The sequence below is a fragment of the Myotis daubentonii genome, chromosome 3 (genome assembly GCF_963259705.1).
Source record: "Myotis daubentonii chromosome 3, mMyoDau2.1, whole genome shotgun sequence".
Taxonomy (NCBI): domain Eukaryota; kingdom Metazoa; phylum Chordata; class Mammalia; order Chiroptera; family Vespertilionidae; genus Myotis; species Myotis daubentonii.
Window position 1 is genome coordinate 10152070 of NC_081842.1, and position 19337 is coordinate 10171406.

The 19337-nt window shown below is 47.8% G+C and overlaps 1 protein-coding gene and 1 long non-coding RNA gene across 2 annotated transcripts; one reads left to right on the top strand and one right to left on the bottom strand.

The window, feature by feature from the left end:
• The first annotated feature begins 1019 nt into the window (after positions 1-1019).
• LOC132229995 (uncharacterized) lies at positions 1020-18578 on the top strand. Its single transcript, XR_009451780.1, has 4 exons — positions 1020-1191; positions 12466-12880; positions 13579-13706; positions 15750-18578. It is a non-coding gene; the product is annotated as an uncharacterized LOC132229995 (long non-coding RNA).
• On the bottom strand, positions 1231-8432 carry S100B (S100 calcium binding protein B). Its single transcript, XM_059686773.1, has 3 exons — positions 8286-8432; positions 5304-5442; positions 1231-2454 (listed from the first exon to the last, which is right to left on the bottom strand). Exons 2-3 carry the CDS (start codon positions 5439-5441, stop codon positions 2314-2316), a joined length of 279 nt encoding a protein of 92 aa, XP_059542756.1. The 5' UTR covers position 5442; positions 8286-8432; the 3' UTR covers positions 1231-2313.
• Positions 18579-19337: the final 759 nt, after the last annotated feature.

Sequence of the window (19337 nt, forward strand, 5' to 3'; positions counted from 1 at the left end):
CCTCCGTGCACAGGGTGTATCTATGCTTGCCCTCGGGCTGAGTCCGACAGACTCACTCTGGGCCTCCCAAGCCTGCTCCCCTTCCTGTGTCCCACCATGGCCTAGGACAGGGTGCATAATCTGCAGGGCCCAACGCACAACGAAAACGCCAGGCGCCTCGTACATAAATTACCAAATATTTCAAGGCAGCAACAGCAGAGTGGACCTGAGCGTGGGCCCGTGGTCCTCCCAGGTTGACCCGTCTGGAGGGGCGTATGGTGCCCCGGACCTCCACTCACACTGGGGTCCTCCTGAGCAGCTCCCAGACTGGCCCCACGCCCCTGGGGATAAGGCCGAGTTCCTTTGGCCCCTGACCTGCAGCCCTCCCAGCCCTGGGGGCCCTCACTTCCGGCGGTGCCTCCAGCCCTCCCCTGGCTGCGTCCCGTGCGAGGGGCTCCTCCACCGCAGGCTTCGCGTTTCCCCTGGGGTGTGGGCACTGCTCCACCTGTCCGGCCGGAGGCTGTCTGGGGGGCCCTGCGGGACAGCTGGGGTCTCTCCGGAGGGGCAGCTGGGATCACCCTGGAGGGGCAGCCTGCCCAGTCCAGCCAGCAGGCAACACCCCCGAGGGGCTTCTGAAACGGCAGCCACCACCCAGCTTTCTCTACAGGGTCTGCGGGCAAGACCGAGGATCCTGGAGGGTAACCCCGCGGGAACAAACCCGCCAGAACAGAGACGAACCCCCGCCCGCGCCCCCAGACTCCGGCAAGGAGACCACGGGAACCCCGGCCTGGGGGGCATAGCTGAGCCAGCGGCGGAGCGGACCCAAGACCTTAACTCAGTGCCAGCCCCGAGCACCACAGCCCACCTGTTCCTGTTGGGCAGGACCAATCGCAGCTCCCCTTCGTGGCGATTGGTCCAGGGAAGATCGTCCCAGCTGTTCAGGAGGACCCACGTGCTGCCCCGTCCCGTCCGCCCTCCACGCCCCGCCCGCTCCCTTGCCCCGCCTCTCTCTCTCCTCCCTGCCCCGCCCGCCCCCGCCACTACGCTGTCCTCTGCGCACCCCGCACCCCGCCCCTCCACGCCCCGCCGCCTTCGTAAGGTCCGCGTCTCCCGTGCCCACCGGTGCACCCGCCCTGGCCTTGGTGAACGCACTATCTGCAGCCGTGAGGAAAGCCAGGCCCCCTCGACTTTACTCCTCTTCCCATTTTGCAGGTATTTCGTTTTTATTTCATGTTTAACGGCTACGGAGACTTAGCACAGTGCTCTTTTATTAAATGCAAATACAAGCGATCAATGGTTTTATGAAGTCTGTGTCTTTAAATAAAACAGAACAGGAAAAGAGGTGGGTAAGATTAATGTGAATTTTCCTGGAAGTGATTTTTAGTATTTGTAACGATTATTTGAAACTTGATTTATTTGAATTCGTAGATACAGGAGCATAAAGTTCAGCTTTCCAAGTACACTGACTTTGCCAACAGCACAAACAAGTTAGGAGTGACATTCACCAACAGACCAGACACATCAGTAGTAACCATCATCGCACAGACAGGAGAGGAGGCTCGAGAGGCTAAGTTACTTGCGGTGCACTCATCTCCGGAGAGGCTGGTCTCAAACCTTGTCCTGGACCTGCCCATCCTCCTGCAAAACGCCGGTCCCACAGATCCAGCAAAGTGTGAGCCTATCAGGAGAATTCCACGGAAGGTAGAATTTTGCTTCTCAGTGTTGATTAGAGTTAAGGTTTCAGTACTTGTTGGTTTATGGGACACGTTTTCCCATTTAGAGCTGTTAGCATGAAATATCTACTCAGTAATCACAGCTCACCACAGCAAAAGGGACCTAAATGAGACCATGATCTATTTTCACACCATGTAACTACGTTAGGCTCCATTGGCACTGATGATGAACAAATTTAAGAAATGGCAGCCTTTTCAACGGTTGGATAGAGCTTTGTGGTTTCAAATGAAGTGGAGACTTAAGGAAACCAGAAATGTCCAGAATCCTTTTTGGTAGTCAGTTTTGTGTTTTCTGGGTTAGGATTCTGTATAGCCCAGGCTTTGTGACTGAGAATTGACTTTCCTACATGATATTACCAGGAGTTCCAGGGACCAGTCAGCTAGCATGTATGCCTAATATAGCAGAAGTAATGATGGGGGCCATTAAAAACAGCCCTTGGAAAGAGATTTTCAATTTTTCATTCACAAAGCAAATGAAGCTTCCTAATTGCTATGAACACAGCCGGAAAGCTCAGCTCCTACTAGCCTGCAAGCCCTTAACTCTGCTTCCTTGTGCGACCTTCGCCTCTATTACAGGAACAGCGCGGCTGCTTTCTCTAGTTCACTCGTGTTCAAAGAATTCGTGGCAGGCTGTGGTAACCATGGCGATGAAGGCCACAAATTCCTGGAAGTCACATTCGCCATCTCCATCGTTGTCCAGTGTTTCCATGACTTTGTCCACAGCCTCCTGCTCTTTGATTTCCTACGAGAGATCAGTCACCCAGCTTGTTTTTAAATGAAATTTAAGGCCATCAAAACATGATTAAAAGTTGGCTGGCTTAAAAAATCTGTATCAGAAACAACCTAAGATATAAAATGCAAAATACCAGGAAGATTTCCCCTGGGACCAGAGGACTGTTGTCCAGGGGTCTGTGCCTTCTCCATCTTACTTTAGGTCCAGTGGGACCTGGGCTATTTGTGAAGACTGAGTGGAACAACCAAGATCTGAAAACCTGCAGGTTGTTATCACTATACTTAAAAAAAGAATAGCATATCGATCAGCCAGAGTATATTAAAGGAAAACGTCTTGAAAGAAAAAAAAGAACTTTTGGCCCCCCTAAATTTGTCAGTTTCTGTGTGTAGCAGTCCCCGCAATGAAGGTTTCCATGGATTTTTATGTTTTGAATGTTTGTTGTTGTTGTTGTTGTTGAAGTAATTCTTTAGCATGCCCTAAATTTGTGAACTCTGTGTGTTCTTTTTGCCACTTGAGCTGCTTTCTAGGTGTCATGGAACTTTTTCTGACAGTTCTTCCCAACACAGAAGCCAAGTGAATAGTCTTACAAAGTCTCTGAGGAACAAACACGGTGCAGGGCCATAACCATGTGAGAATGTGGCATTTTCACTGAAAAAGAGCATCAGTGCAGGCTGTTCAGAAGAACCATTCCCAGTGCAGCGGAGGTTGGCCTGAGGAAGTCTGGTGTAATGTTCAGTGGCTGCCTTCAATCTAAAACATGTAAGAGACTGAGCCCAGCCGGCGTGGCACAGTGGTTGAACCATGAGGGCATGGTTCGATTCCCAGTCAGGGCACATGCCCAGGTTGCGGGCTCAATCCCCAGTGTGGGGCATGCAGGAGGCAGCCATTCAATGAGTCTCTCTCATCATTGATGTTTCTCTCTCTCTTTCCCTCTCCCTTCCTCTCTGAAATCAATAAATATATATTTTTAAAAATAAAACATGTAAAAACTGAGATTCCAGCGGGGGTTGGGCGGGACCTATAAGCATAGGTTGGAAGATGGATGGCAGCAGTGCATTATTTCAATTATACTCTAGGTTTGCCTCCTAACCCAAATCACCTTGATAAAGCCAGGCCAACAAACGTTCATGATACCTTGGCATACTTACCTGGAATTACTTATCTTTTATAAATTGTGGTTACCACGTGTTAAGATTTTAAAATCAGTAGCAGTTAACTGGTTTCTGAACTTTCACTGTATGTTAAGCACTTGACAAAACTATCATTTCATCCTCACAACAATCCTTTTTACAGAAGTAACTGGGACTTCGATTAAGTTAGAAGGCGGGATTGGTGGGACTGAATAATTGAACATGTGAGTGAAGCAGCTGCCACTTGGACTTGACTGCCTGAGAAATCAGTCCTGGAATCAGACTAGGGGATGCCTCCTCTACCCACTTCCTCCCCCCCCCGCCCCCCCCCCCCCCCCCAGCAAGCCTGCAAGTCACTTCCTCTGCTCTGGTGGTGCCATTCAGAGCCTTGGAGTGTTTGTGTGGAGGTGGGGCAGGAGAACCAAGCCAGCTGCAGACAATGGGTGCTGCCCTGATACTGGAACCTGGGGCTCGTCCTGCACCGAGAGGCTCAGCTGGCTGGGATGGTGGCTCCCTATCACCATCACCATCCCTCAGGCTGCTCTGGTGTCTTTCCCAGAATTCGCTCCTGGTCAGACATCTGTTCCCTGGTGCATTGGCTGGCCTTCTCCCTGTGTGTGATTGGTCACTTCAGAACCTTGGTTCTGGGTAGTAAGGGGAGGTCAGGCACCAGGCAGATTGCAGTTCATTGCCTTGCGGGTGTAAGACTGGTGTGCGATAGAGATGATGGGTGGCTGATCCAAGGGCAGGAGCTAGTGGGTAGGGAAGTGAGTCCTCCATGAGGTGTCTGGACATTCTTTTACCACAGATCAGAGTGGGACCTGTGTGGGGGAGGAGGGCTCATCAGGAGTCCTCTTGCAATTTCCTGAGTTAGGGTCCTCTCCAATGTCTCTTATTCCATGAAGCCCCCTCCAAGCCCCCAGGCCTCCTGCCCTCAGTCAAGTAGGTTGTGGTCCTTCATGGATGTGCCAGCCTGTGTGCTTCCGAAGCAGAGGCCATGTCCTTGGGCCTGTGTCTCCCCGGTAGTGAACATAATGAGTGGTCGGTAAATATTTGCTCAGTGAACGGCATCTTTATCACTTAGGTCCGTGGTCGGAAAACTGCGGCTCATGAGCCACATGCGGCTCTTTGGCCCCTTGAGTGTGGCTCTTCCACAAAATACCATGTGCGGGCGCGCACGTACAGTGCGATTGAAACTTCGTGGCCCATGTGCAGAAGTCGGCATTTTGTGGAAGAGCCGGTATTTTGTGGAAGAGCCACACTCAAGGGGCCAAAGAGCTGCATGTGGCTTGCAAGCCACGGTTTGCCGACCACTGACTTAGGTGGATGCTAAACATCTAGCGAAAGCTAAAATAGTGATTTTCCCCCAAACAAAAACTTATCTTTAACGTCTTCTTTATATGCACATGGCCCATGATAAGTTGTGAGTCTATTTTCCATCCATTCTGCCATCACTGCTGTAAATCCTTAGATTTTTTCAGAGAAATGTCAGCATTATTTGGAATCTGTACTTTTGCCTTTGAGACAGCAGTTTTTTCTTGATGTTCCTACTACATACAAAACCAATGAAAATAAAGACAACGGGGTGCAAACAAGTTTCCAGAAGCAACCTAGGAGTCCTGAAACAGACCCAGAATCGCCTTCATGTCTGCCTTGAAGAGGAAGTGCACGGGTGGTTTTAGACGTGGAGAGGAAAATGCATCAATTGTCGATTTTAAAAAGACTCACCTCTAAAAAATGGGAAAGCTCGTTGTTGATGAGCTCCTTGAGTTCGGATTTCTTCAGCTTGTGCTTGTCGCCCTCCTTTCCGGAATATTGATGGAAAACATCAATGAGGGCCACCACGGCCTTCTCCAGCTCAGACATCCTAGGGGTCCACAGAGGAAAGATGCCTTCTCATGCTTTTTGCCTTGTTTCACAAAGAACAGTTAACGTGTTACCTATACAGACATCCACCCAGAGGAGGGGGCTGGGCCAGCCTTGGTTCACCTCCAATGTCAAGCTCGGAACTTGCTCAGTGGTCACCAGTCTCCCATCCACCTTTTAGATCCACTCTTCCCGCTTTGCCCCTTTTCCCTGCCCCTGTTGGCTACCTTGACAAGTTGCCAGGCCCTCTGGCTTCTGATTGGGTTTGGCCAATGGGAAACTCCAGCAAAAATATGAAGGCAGCCCTGGCTCATCTGGTTCAGTTGGTTGGGCATCGTCTCGTGCATCGAAAGGTTGCTAGTTCAATTCCTGATCAGGGCACATGCCTGGATTTGAGGCTCAATCCCCTGTAGAGTGTGTGCAGGAGGCAGCCGATCACTGTTTCACTCTCACTTTGATGTTTCTCTCTCTCCCTTCCTCTGTCTCTAAAAATCAGTTTAAAAATCTTTTAAAAATATGAAGGCAGAGCAGTGAAGGAGTTCTGGGATTGATCCCTGCCTCCTACCGTGGGCACCCTCTATGACCGTCAGTGACAGTGCAGCTGAGCAGAGCAGTGCTGCAAGCTGTTAGAATTAATAAGAAGGAAGTAAGGTGACGAGGAGTCAGATGAGGGTACAAACATCAATAGTAGTCTTATATTCTGTCAATAAACAATTGGAAACAATTCCATTCACACAGCAGCACATACGTATTACTGGGAATATGTTTAGCATGAAAAGTGTAGGTCTTTTCAAAAGATTTTAAAGATCACAAAATGTAAGAATTTGCTTTCCTTTGAACTACTATGTAAATTTAACTCATTTTTTTACTAAAAAAATCTTTACTGGAAAAATTAATATGGTAGAATTTCCACACATTTTTTGAAAAAGAAGATCAGTGGAAGGTACTTGACCTACTAGAAACAAAAACGTATTATCAGGTTATACAGGTAAGCTGGTTCCGCTACAGGAACAGGCAAGTGCAGCGGGAGCCACCGCCAGGTCTTTCTTTAGGATCCAGGGAGGTGCTGCCTCAGGCGAATGGGGAAAGGCCACTCATTCCCTCGTAAGTGTTTCTCTGCAGTTGCCAAAGTCAGAAACCTTCTGCTTCCCTCAACACGCAGCTTATACCACGGCCCGTAAACTGAAGAAGTACCTGTTCAAACCTGGGGGTTAGGCAGATTTTACAAAGGACAGTTTTTCAATTGTTTCACAAACCTGAGACACTCGGCCAGAGGAATTTACCAACTTTAGACCTTGAATTCTTCTTATTACAGAATCCTAGTACCGTTATAGTGAAATATAAATACAGGAGTTACATCTACTTGTGGAAAAATCATTCCCATGTTGAGTATGTCACATCTTAAAAATGACTTGGAATAAAATGTTTAAATTTTTATTTCTGACTTCCCCAAGGGAAAGAGAAATGAGGGTTTTCATCTTGGCCTGGTTTTTGTTAAAGTCACACCATTAATTATCATTATACTTTGTTTTAAGTCCCTAATAATCAGATATATCATATACAGATGGGACAATTCAAATGGATGAAAATCTTTAACATTTCCTGCTTTCTTATCCTTTGCACTCAAATTTCAATTATTGATTTTTTTTTTTTTTAAAAGAAACAAAACAAGCCTCAGTTGGTTAGAGTGTTGTCCCAATATGTCAAGGTTGCAGGTTTGATCCCCAATCAGGACACATACAAGAATGAACCAATGAATGCATAAATAAGTGGAACAACAAATCAATGTCCCCCTCCCCTTTCCTCTCTCTCTCTCTAAAATCAATAATAATAAAAAGAAACAAAACCAAACCTTTTATATTATCCTGATGCTTCTCAAAATTCATGATGTTTGGGGGAAGAGGAATGTAAATTATTTTTGTGTGTATGAAGTATGACTAGTGGGATTTTTCTAAAAGGAAAAGCATGGAAAATATACTTCATGTTTTAAAACTCCATAAAATGTGATTTTCTTTAAAACCATTCTAGAAGTTAATTAATTTATTTTCCCTGTTAAATTCTTCCCGTTGACTAAGAAACAATTGATGGTGTAAAGCTCATCTTTTAAGAGAAATGGAAATCAAATATCCATGTTCCTTTTGCACTTCCTTCTATGTTACTCCTGCTTCAATTAGCCTCTTATTCCTGCGTTAATCTTTTTATGTCGAAAACAAGAGAAGTTTTGGGCTTTAACACGTCGCACATGATGTCAGGGTTCCCCCAAAGGAAGGAGCCCTACCTGCTTGAGAAATGATCAGACTGATGAAAGTTAAACCCACCATAAACCCCGATTTCTTTGACCCCATTTATAATTCACTTGTAAAGACCTCTCAGTTTTCATGGAATTTCTGAGTGGGCGTCCAGAGGCCCCGACATTTCCCTTTGAGGGAAACGGGAACACTGAGAAGCAGTGCGTGCCCAGGGCTGGGGCCGGAGCAAGGGGAGAAAACACTCATCTGTCAGAGAGGGCTAAGCTAGCACCAGGCTGCCCGTCTTCAGCCCTGCGGAAGCAAAATCCCTCCTCTTCAAAGAGGAGAGAATCAATATTTGCAGTACTTCTGGGGAATTGTCAGCAATCACCAGACCCGAGGCTTCTCCAATTTATGGTAATAAAAACATGGGCAAAATGAACCTCTAGCTGTCTAGGCTTGAGGCAGTCACGTCCACCACGCAGTAGTAAAACCCACACTTTGAAATGCTGCACTTATCCTAAAGGGGCTTTCTGAACTACCACCCAGTTCTCCAACCCACCCCTGGGATCCCTGCCCACCCCAGCCCCCCAAGGAGCAGGCTTTCCCCCCTCACGTGTGATCTTGGTGGCTCTTCGCTCTTCGTGGTCACCTCCTGGCGGCAGTGTCCTGAGTGGCAGGAATGGTGGGGAGGGATGGCCTTTTATTCCTTCCTCTGGGCGTGGGTCCCTTGTGCAGTCCCATTGCAGGCCCAGGCAGCCAATGGGGGCCGAGGGCAGGGTGGGGGTGGCTGGGGCAGGCAGGCCTGCACACAGGGCTGCATTGACCAGGCTGCCACCCGGGGACTGCACTTGGGCCAAGGAAGAAAACGGCCTGCGGGGCAGGAAGTGGGGAGTCAGCTTTTTGTGCTATTTTAAATTTACACATGAATATTAATGATCTTCTAAAAGCAAGGTTGGTGGTGGGGAGAGGAGAGAGAGACAGATTAATGGATTCAAACAACACAAATGTTCAGCCAAGAGCTTGGAGCGTCCAAGTGCAGGCTGGACCATGCTGGTTTCCAGTGGAGAGGCCCTGAGCCCTCTCCTGTCTCCAGCTCCCCCCACCCGGCCCCCACTAGCTGGCAGGATGCCCCGTGGACATCTGTACCCTGAGCTAAGCAGGGCTGCCTCACGAAGCCACCGAGCTCAACATCAGCAGGGACAAAATAGATAGTGGGTTCATTTAGGGGAAAGTCCTTGTTTAATATGATTGAGGACCCATGCCAGGCACTCTCCAAGGCCTTCTTCTCCTTCATCCCAGGGCGCACAGTCACAGACTTTCAGAGCCAGACGGTGCCACAGACACGTCCTGTCCAATTACTCTGTTCTGCAAAGGTACAGTTTCTGTGGGACTGAGGCCCACAGCCAGCCACAGGGAAGCCAGGCCCGGCCTCCCACCCCCATCTTCATCAGCACCATACCTGAGACATTTCCAAGCAGAAACCCAAAAGGTATGCATTCCTTTAGGTGATAATTCAAAAAACGTTGGCTTTGAAGTAATAAAAAGGTGTCTGACCCAGAATCAGGGCCCTTCTGACTCAGGTTCACAGTGGCCACGGACGGATCCAGGACACAGATGTCTGTGGACACAGTTGTTCTGCTGTCGTCTGTTTTACTGGAAACTTCTTGTCTCTTCAATACCCAGAAGCATAGCCTGGAAATAAATAGCATGGGGCTGTGAGCCTTGGGACCTGAATTGTCCCAGCCGGGACGCCCAGCCTTTTTTTTTTTTTTTTTCTTAAGCAATTTTAATCACAAACTGAAGGTAAAAGGGGTACAGGCTGGCTCGTAGAGAGTGGTGGCTGACTCCAGGCCACGTTCCTGGAAGTACCGGTGGGGGAGATGGGGGGTATTCCTTGGCTTTTCTTTGAAATAGGATGTAATCCTCCCTTGTCCTTCCTATCCCCTGTTGGCAAGTCCTCCCACATAACACCTTCCGCCTCCTTCTCCAGGATGCTCTGGGCCGTGCGCCAACTGAACACCCAGCCTATTTCTTATAACCAGTTGACTGTGGAAGAAAAAACGTGAGCTCGGTTTATAGGTGGGTCTGCAGGATATGCTGATCCCACCCTAAGTGGACAGATACAGCACTATGGCCCCACTCAAGGGGACCCTACAAACAGTGGCGAAGGGAAGTCCTCTCAGGGACTGAACTTTGAGACGCACATTGGGTTGTCTTGGCGTGAGAAGTGCCCAGTATATGGATGTATATTAATTCAGGGAAGGCTGCTAGTAATTAGCAACTTGGACGGAACAGATTTGGAAATTTGGCTTCTGGAAGAGCCATCCACTGGCACACACTGCCGAAGAGGCTCTGAATAATCAGCTGGAAAGTGATCGCCCCTGTGTCAGAGCTGGACAGTGCCTAGACATGTCTTGTCCAAGTGCTCTGTTCAGCCAGCTCTGAATGCCTCTGCTCAGGAGTTGCTCACTGTGTCCATGAGTGAGTGATCAAGTGGCAGGCATGAATGCGTGTATGTGCCCATCATCATGGCCTTGCACTCACCAAAGCTGACTGGGCTTGGAGCTCCCAGCAGCCGAGACCAGTGATGAGTCCTGTGGTGCCCAGCCAGATGCTTGGTGGCAAGTTGATTACATTGGACCTCTTCCATCATAGAAGGGATAGAGATCTGTCCTCACTGGAATAGACGTATATTCTGGGTGCAGATTTGACTTCCCTGTCCGTCCTGCTTCTGGAAGCACCAGCATCCATGACCTCACTAAAGCCTTGGCTACTGTAAAGGCATTCTGGACAGCATTGCATGTGGTCAAGGAACTCACTTCAAGCAAAGGAAGTGTAGCAGTACGCTCATACCCATGAGACTGAGTGGTGTTATCTCACGCCCCATAACTCAGAAGTGGTTGAAAGGTGGAATAGCTTCCTGAAGAGTCAGTTATGATGCCAGATAGGAGGCAACGTCCTGAAAGGGATTCTATATTACCGGATACAATAGACACTCTGAACCAGGGGCCGTTACGTGGTGCTATGTCCCCACAGCCAGAACACTCTTCTCACTAGAACATGGACTAACCTACTCACAGAACCTTTGTTTCTTGTCCTGGCAACTTTGAGATGGTTTGGAGATCTTAGTCTCCAGAGGGGAATGCTTCCACTAGGTGTCATAGTAATGGTCCCACTGAATTGGAGGCTGAAATTGCCACCTGGCCACTTTGGGCTCCTTACGCCTTAGAACCAGCAGGCAAAAAAAAAAAAAAGGGTTAATCTACTGACTTGAATGATTGATCCCAATTACCAAGGCGGGGAGGGGGGGTAGGTTACTGCAACACAATGGGGACCAGGAGGACTATGGTGCCCAGGGGCACCTGGGCAACTGGGGCACCTCTTAATACTTTCATGACCAGTGGTAAAGGTTAATGAAAAACAACCACCACCAAAAAATACAAATAAAAAAATACAGCAAGACTATTGAAGACTCAGGTCCTTCAGAAATGAAGGGTTTGGTCACTCGACCCACTAAGGTACCCAGAGCAGGTTCTACCTGAGGGCAAAGGAGCTAAAGAACGGACAGCTGAGGAAGGAAGCCATGATGTTACCACAACCTCGTCTCACTACCAGTTACAGAAATGAGGGCTGTAGCCGCTTGGTATATTTTTTTGCTTGTTATATGCATGTGTTTATTTCCTAACCATTGTCCTCTCTCCTCCCAATTTTTATTTTCTAAACAAGTTGTTGGAGGTTAGCATTTTGGTTTAATCTTTAGGTGACTGAGTTTTCAGTGGAGCCATGACTGAATTTGTGGACCAAGTATAGCAACGGGCGTCGTGACTGTTGGGTCTGTGCATCTTCTCATTTGAGGGAGAACTTCACTTGTCACAAGATGGCTGTGTCTTTTTAGGGGAGAAATAGAATTATTTAGTTATTGTAAGGGAGTCCACATGTGTGTGAAATTTTACTGATGGACACTGAGTAGCCAGAGAGTGGACTGGGCTGTTATGGGTGTATTACTTCTCAGGTCTGAGTTTCTGCTGCAGCACCTGCACAGTATTCATAGACTACCAGGGGTGGGCAAACTTCTTGACTCGAGGGCCACAATGGGTTCTTAAACTGGACCGGAGGGCCGGAACAATAGCATGGATGGAGTGTTTGTGTGAACTAATATAAATTCAAAGTAAACATCATTACATAAAAGGGGACGGTCTTTTTTTTTTTTTTAGTTTTATTCATTTCAAACGGGCCGGATCTGGCCCGCGGGCCGTAGTTTGCCCACGGCTGGACTAGACTCTCTGATTGGGACTCCTTACAGTGAGCGTGATGTGAAGTTTTGTAGTGAGGGCGCTAGAAGGGGGAAGGGGCTTCCTTCCATGTTTTGCTTTGTCTCACTCCTTCACAGTCCTTCACAGCACCTGGTGGTGCTCTGCCCCAGCCACATGTCCAGAGAGGGCAGCCCTTGGAGACCTTGCAGCCTGGCCTGGGCCCAGTGGCCATTTCTCCCTGGTTCTTTTGACATGGACACAGCATAGTCCAGAACTTGCACTCACATCAGCTCCTCACTCTTTCTGCATGTCCATCCTCCAACCTTAGCATGCCTGTGCCCTGGAAGTTGTTTCTCTTGATTTTCCTGGTATGTGGTCACTGCAAGGCCAGGCTCACATTCACACTGGCACCCCAGCCGCCTTGGTGCGCCCACCCCCTGCCTTGGCTCATCTGTGCTCTCTGGGGTTGAGTCAAGAGCTGTGAAGGGCTGCACTTTCACCTGCTTCACACTAACCAGTTGGCATGCTCTTGTTTTCCAGATGCTGGCAGGAGGCACGAGGTTCCTGGGTCAGAGTTCACTCACAGAAGAACCAGTAGCCAGAGCTCCCTGTTGGCCTTGGTTCCCCTAGTCCATGGCTGTCAGGCAGATGGGCCTGGATGAGAGCATGCACATGTGGGACACGTGTCCCCAGGAGGGCACGCTGAGCTGGGGGTCTCGCTGCGTTCACACCAAGTGGTGATGAATTCATCGTTTGTCCTCCTTTCTCAGGGTTGCTCCCTGCAACAGCCCTGAGCCTGGATAAAGCCTGGCAAGGGCCTGGCATTCTTGACATGCCTGGCAGTAACATTCAGGACACTCAGGGCCATGGGGGTTTCCTACCCCCGCAAGTGTTCCTGCCGCCCCCACCTGTGGATCAGCTCTGGCCTGAGCAGACAGCAAGCTTCTTCATCATGGTATGAACCCCAGGCTTGGGGAGGGGTGCCCCTTCTAAGTCTGTTCTCCCTGGGTTATTCTTCCTCAACCGTAGGCTGCCCTTTAGATTTCTCTGTGTAGTTACTGTCCTGTCCCAGTTTCATGATTCTCTACGTTAAACTTGCTCTGTTTAAATTACCCTGTGGTTTCCGTCTCTTCCTGGACCCAGACTGATACATTAGTTAACAAGAAAAATAAAAGGGTTTATTATTTTTTTTTTACTACTCGTTTGTTAGTCTAAAATGATTTCAAAAGAAAAACATTAAAAATATACTATATGGAAAATGTAAACTTAACAGCAGGAACAAAATGGAGGAAAACAGTAGTGCTGATGTCTGAAATCAGTAGTTTTTTTTTGAATATATAAAATCCCCAAACTGATGTACTATGATCTGTTTTTTGTTTGTTTGTTTGTTTTTTTACAAACAGAACACTTTCTTTTTCTTTTTTTCTTTTTAAAATACGTTTTATTGATTTTTTTTACAGAGAGGAAGGGAGAGGGATAGAGAGTTAGAAACATCAATGAGAGAGAAACATCGATCAGCTGCCTCCTGCACACCCTCCACTGGGATGTGCCTGCAACCAAGGTACATGCCCTTGACTGGAATCGAACCTGGGACCCTTCAGGCTGCAGGCCGATGCTCTATCCACTGAGCCAAACCAGATAGGGCACAAACAGAACACTTTCAACACCAAATGTGTGGGTTTTTTTCCCCTCACATTAACCAATTCTCCTTCATCAGCAGGTGTCCTACAATTCAATACAACTCTGACACCATCTACCTGGAATCGATGCAGACGCCACAGGTGAGGGGCTCAGTCCCACAAGGCTGCCTCCACTTCAGACATAATTGCAAGTCCCGAGCCACACGTACTTCTGACTGCCTGCCTGTAAATTGGGGTTTCCCATAACCCTCTCCTCCGGTTCAATGATTTGCTAGAACAGCTCACAGCTCTCAGGAAAACAGTTTACTTACTATTATTGATTTATCATAAAGACTGTAACTTGGGAACAGACAAATGGAAGAGATGCGTGGGGTGAGGTTCAGGGGAAGGGGTGGCGGAGCGTCTGATCTCTCCGGGGGCCCCACTCTCCCAGCACCTCCACCATGTGATCACCCACCTGTGAGTTATCTGAACCCCATCCTTTGGAGATTGTATGGAGGGCCCAATACGTAGGCATGACTGATTAAGTCACTGGCCATTGGTGAGTAACTCACCCCTAAGTCTGGGGTGGGGCTGAAAGGTCCAACCCTCTAATCACAACGTTGGTTTCCCTGGTGACCAGACCCCATCCTGAAGCTCTTTAAGGGCCCACAGAGTCACCTCCTGAGCATCATTTCAAATGTGGTTGAAAGGGGCTCATTGAGAATAACAGAAGATGCTCCTCTCACCCCATCCCCCAGGGAATTACAAAGGTTTTAGAAGCGCTGTGCTAGGACCCAGGATGAAGACCAAATATATATTTCTTATGTAGCGCAATATACATGGTATAATAAGACATTGTGAACGTACATAGCCCACTGAGAAGAGGTATAGGTACTATTTCCCAAATAATAAAAGAACTTAGGGAGACAGAACCGACAGAGGCTGGTTGCTGGATAGCGATCACTGCCTGGCTGTGTGTGACCTCGGAACAAAGGTGTCTGTGGTGAGTGACAGCGGCCTGACTCTGGCTTTGCCGTCTCTGTGGTCGAGAGCCATCTGCTTGGTCAGTGTTCATGGCACTGTGGGAAAACGCCCAGCATTCCCATCTGCAAAGCTGGGGATGCCTGGGAGGAGATGACAGGCTCAGCCCCTCCCACGTCTCGGCCACAGTTGCCTCAATGCCAAAGGCACCTTGTGCAGGCCTAATGGTCAGATCTACTGAGGGGTTGGCTCCCCGAGCTGGGCCGGGTGGGGTGGGGGGTCCGCATTGGTCATGGTGGGGAAAGGGCCCACTTCCCAGGCAGGAGTGCCTACCCCAGCCAGGCAGTGGGCACAACGCCTCTGCCAAGGTCTTCTCCTGCCCCTCAGAGGCTCCTCCTCCCTCAGCCCACCTTCCGTCTACCCAGCAAACCTTCGCTGCTGAATTCAGTAAGCAGACCTCGGCCTCGGGGGTCTACTCAGGGGGCAGGAAGAGCCATTCCGGTTTGAGTTTTCCAGGAGGAAAGGCCTTGGGCAGCAACATTGTTCTCTCGCACAAAGGACTGCCATGCGCCACCAAGCTGCTCACGAGGCTGGTTACAGTGACCCCAGCCCATTGAGAGAAAAGGACGCCTGTGTCCTAGAGGGACGTGGGAGAAGGGACAAAGGCTTGTGTTGTAGTAATTGCTGGTGTGGAGGCGACGAGAATCAATTGTCTTTCCTGTTCTAAAGAAGGCTGCTACCAGCCGCAGGAGGCCAAGGGTCAGGGCTTGTGGCTGGAGTCGAGGGGCTGGGTTCAAACCCTGCCTCTGAAGAGACCGTTAGCAAATGGCTTAACCTGTCTCAGCCTCAGTGAAAGTGGAAAAGCGGGTACCCTTCAGAGGACTGGGGGTGGAGTAAATGAAATTTTGCACACATGCGTGTGCATATGCACATGTATAGAGCGTGAAGTGCCTAATCCACTCAGTTAATGGCCATTGTTATCATAAAAGGTACTACTTTTGTCTATCAAAAGAACCTGGACCTGTCCCACCCGGTTTTGCCCAGTGGTTGGAGCGTCGGCCCAAGGACATGGGTTCAATTCCAGTCAAGGGCACATACCTTGGTTGCAGGCTAGATCCTGGCCCTGGTGGGGACAGGGCGGGAGGCAACCCATCAATGTGTCTCTCTTACATCGATGTTTCTCTCTCTGTTTTCCCCCCTCCCTTCCACTCTCTCTAAAAGTCAATGGAAACGATATCCTCAGGTGAGATTAACAACAATAACAACAACAACAGATCCTGGAACTGTCAGGTGAACTCCTGGGACAGAAGGCAGACAAAGCAAAGCAAAGAACAGGACAGAGATTTCTTTCTGCGCCAGCATACGAGGGTCCAGAAGTGTGGAATGCACTCACTGGCTAATTTAGAATACTCTGAGTCCAGGAGGCCCCCAATGCTGCCAATGGTGATGGCGTATCTGTATTTTGTGAGTATCGTGTTTTATTATTTTTATACCACACCAAATTCCATGAATCCATTTGGTTGCTAACCAGTCATTTCAGAATCGCTGTTCCCTCTCAGAAGGGCAGCCCAGCGTGAGCAGAGCTGCTGGGGTTTGCTTTGGATCCATGGCAACGTCAGGGCCAGCTCAAAGCAGCAGGGCTTTTGTTTTTGTTTTTGTTTTTTCTTTTACATTTTGAGAAGGAGCTGGAGCTGGGAGCACAGGGAGCACACTTTCCTCAGCCTTGCTTTGTGTGTGTGTGCGGTGTCTTGCCCAGGGAACTGCTGCCAGGAAAAGGCATCAAAAGGAAAAACCAGTTTTCCCCTTTGGTGGAACTCTGTCGCGAATGTTTATTGGAGTATACTTTTTATAACTTTTAAGGACTCTTGGACAATTGCCATAAAATCATGTCAGGTTTAGAGTTTAAAAAAATCACTATATTAGCCTCTTTGCTTTTTTACTCAATGGGAACATTTTTTAATTTACTCTGTAATCATCACACATTTTTATAACTCTGTCCTCTTGTGGGCCCAGAATAGCACACAGTATTCAACCACATTGAGCTAAATGAACAACAACAAAAACCTAATCAATTGAGTGTTAAAATTGTTGAACTAATGAGTACTCATACACTTTGATTTAAAAAATGCTTCTGTGAGGTTGAGCCATCTCCATCCTACAAGAATGATCCAGGAGGTGGCAATGAATTCATTATTTTGAGATTTAAATAGCAAAGGTACCAAAGAAAATAGAGAATATGAAAGATAAAGACGTATAAATCAGTAAGTCTAATTCCTAGTAGTATATAATTTTATGTTTTCCTTTCTAATAGTTATTCCTTTTACTTATTTATTGACTTACTTGCCTTGCTGTGCTAGCCAGGATTTCCTCTGGTTGTATATTGGTTTGTTGTGATTTCACATCTACTTGTTATGGCTTAAGTGAAGTGGTTTTGATCTAAGGGTGAATTTGTTTACATGATGGGGCTGTGTTAGGATGATGTCATCAAAATTGTTGTGGAGGAGCGACTATGATGTACTTATTTAAACTTTAATTCCAAGAGTCTGTGAGGACTTACCGAGAGTGTTCAGTCTGGAAAAGGCTACTTTTTGCTGATCTAAATAGTTCTCTGAAGACCTCGGGGTGGCCAGGCTGCTCTATGCCAGCCGTGATGAAAACTGCAGCGGCCCATGAAGGAGACCACCTTGCCCGCCAACACCGGTGCCTTTGTTCCACTCGAATCTTGCTCTAATGACAAGGGACTTTCAGTTAGCGCTGGCAGCTGGACATCAGCCGTTGGCTGGCCAAACCAACTCTTCTGAGAACCAACTTGTAGAAAGGTCTACTTTAACTAAATTTGGACTTAATTTCTTTCATCTCCTCTTTGCCTGGAATAATAGTATAATTAATCTAAATTATAATAATTCAAAATCATTGGTTTGGAATATATATATATGTACACACACACACACACACACACACACACACACACACACTCCGGTACACGAATTTGTGCACAGGTGGGGTCCCTCTGGGTGGCCTGCGGGATCGGACCGAAACCCGCGGTCCAATGCTGCCTGCAGCTCCTACCTGCCGCTCCAGCTCATCCTGGCCCTACTGTGCCTGCTGCGGGCTCGTGCCCAATCAGTCCCGCTCGTGCTGATGCAGCAGCGCTCGCTAGCCATGAGCTATGTGTCTGGTGCCCTCCCAAGGGGAGTGGCCTGCGGGATCAGGCTGAAACCAGTTCTCTGACATCTCCCAAGGGGTCTGGATTGTGAGAGGGTGCAGGCCAGGCTGAGGGACCCCACTGGTGCACAAGCTGGGGAGGGACCGCGGGAGGGCTCCAGGGCAAGTCCGGCTCATCTCGCTCAGTTCCCACAGGAGGACCCTAGCAGCAAGCTAATCTACCAGTCAGAGCACCTGTACCCTGGTGTTCAGTGCATGTCATAGCAACTGGTTGACCAGTCGACTGCTCCCTGGTGTTCAGTGCGTGTCATAGCAAGCGGTTGAGCAGCCTTAGCATATCATTAGCATATTACACTTTGATTGGTTGTTTGGTTGTTCTGCCTTTTGGTCTATTTGCATATGACCCTTTTATTATATAGGATATAATATATATAATATTAATATATACATATATATTTTAATATATTTTTATTTCTTTCAGAGCGGAAGGGAGAGAGATAGAAACATCAATGATGAGAGAGAATCATTGCTTGGCTGCCTCCTGCATGCCCCACGCTGGGGATTGAGCCTGCAACCCAGGCATGTGCCCTTGGCTGGAATCGAACCCAGAACCCTTCAGTCTGCAGGCTGATGCTCTACCCACTGAGCCAAACTGGCTAGAGCTGGAGTATATATTTTTAATCGACTTATGAGGACATATTATCCTGTATTGGCTTGTGATATATCATTATGTTACAATTTCTGCAGTGAACTTATCCTATCTAATAATAGACAAACAGGGTAATTGACTGTACCTTCGCTACGCCTCCCATTGGTTAATCAGGAGGTATGCAAATTAACCACCAACAAAGATGGCGGTTAATTTGCATACATAGGCGCTAAGCGGTGAAGACTGAAGGCGGGCTCCGGCCAGAGCAGCGCAGGCTGGAAGGTGGCTCCAGACGGAGCAGCGAAGACTGAAGGCAGCTCCAGCTGGAGTGAAGGCCTGGGTCCTGGGTGCTGGAGGAAAACCGGTGCCGGCAGCCAGGGGGAGGGAAGGTGTGTTGCACGAATCTTTTTGTGCAACAGGCCTCTAGTGTTAAATAATTGGCAAAGATACTCTCAGTCTCTGAGCATAATTTTGCCATGAAGAAACATCTGTAAAATGTTGAATAGAAGTGGTGAAGTGGATACATATGCCTTATTTCTAATAAAAACTTTCAATATAACATCATTAAGTATGATTTTAGTGATAGGTTTTTGATAGATGCCTTTTAACAGATTGAAGGAGTTCTTGTCAAATCCTTTTTCTTATTTATTGAAATGATTGTATTTTTCTCCTTTATTCTGTTAATATGGTGAATTACATTAATTTTCAAGTGTTAGTCCCAGTTTGCATTACTGGGATAAACTCCACTTGGCTATAATGTGTTACCCTCAGTATATATTGTTGGGCTGGATTTGCTAATGCTTTAAGGGTTTTTGCATCTATTTTTATGAGGAATATTAGTATGTAATTTTTTCCCTGTATGTCAGATATTTGTATTAGAATTATGTTTGCCTAATAAAACAAATTGGGAAGTGTCCATCCCAGATATTTTTTAAAACTTTATCTTCATTTTTGAAAGTATTACAGATGTCCCTCTCCCCCCTTTAACCCCTTCT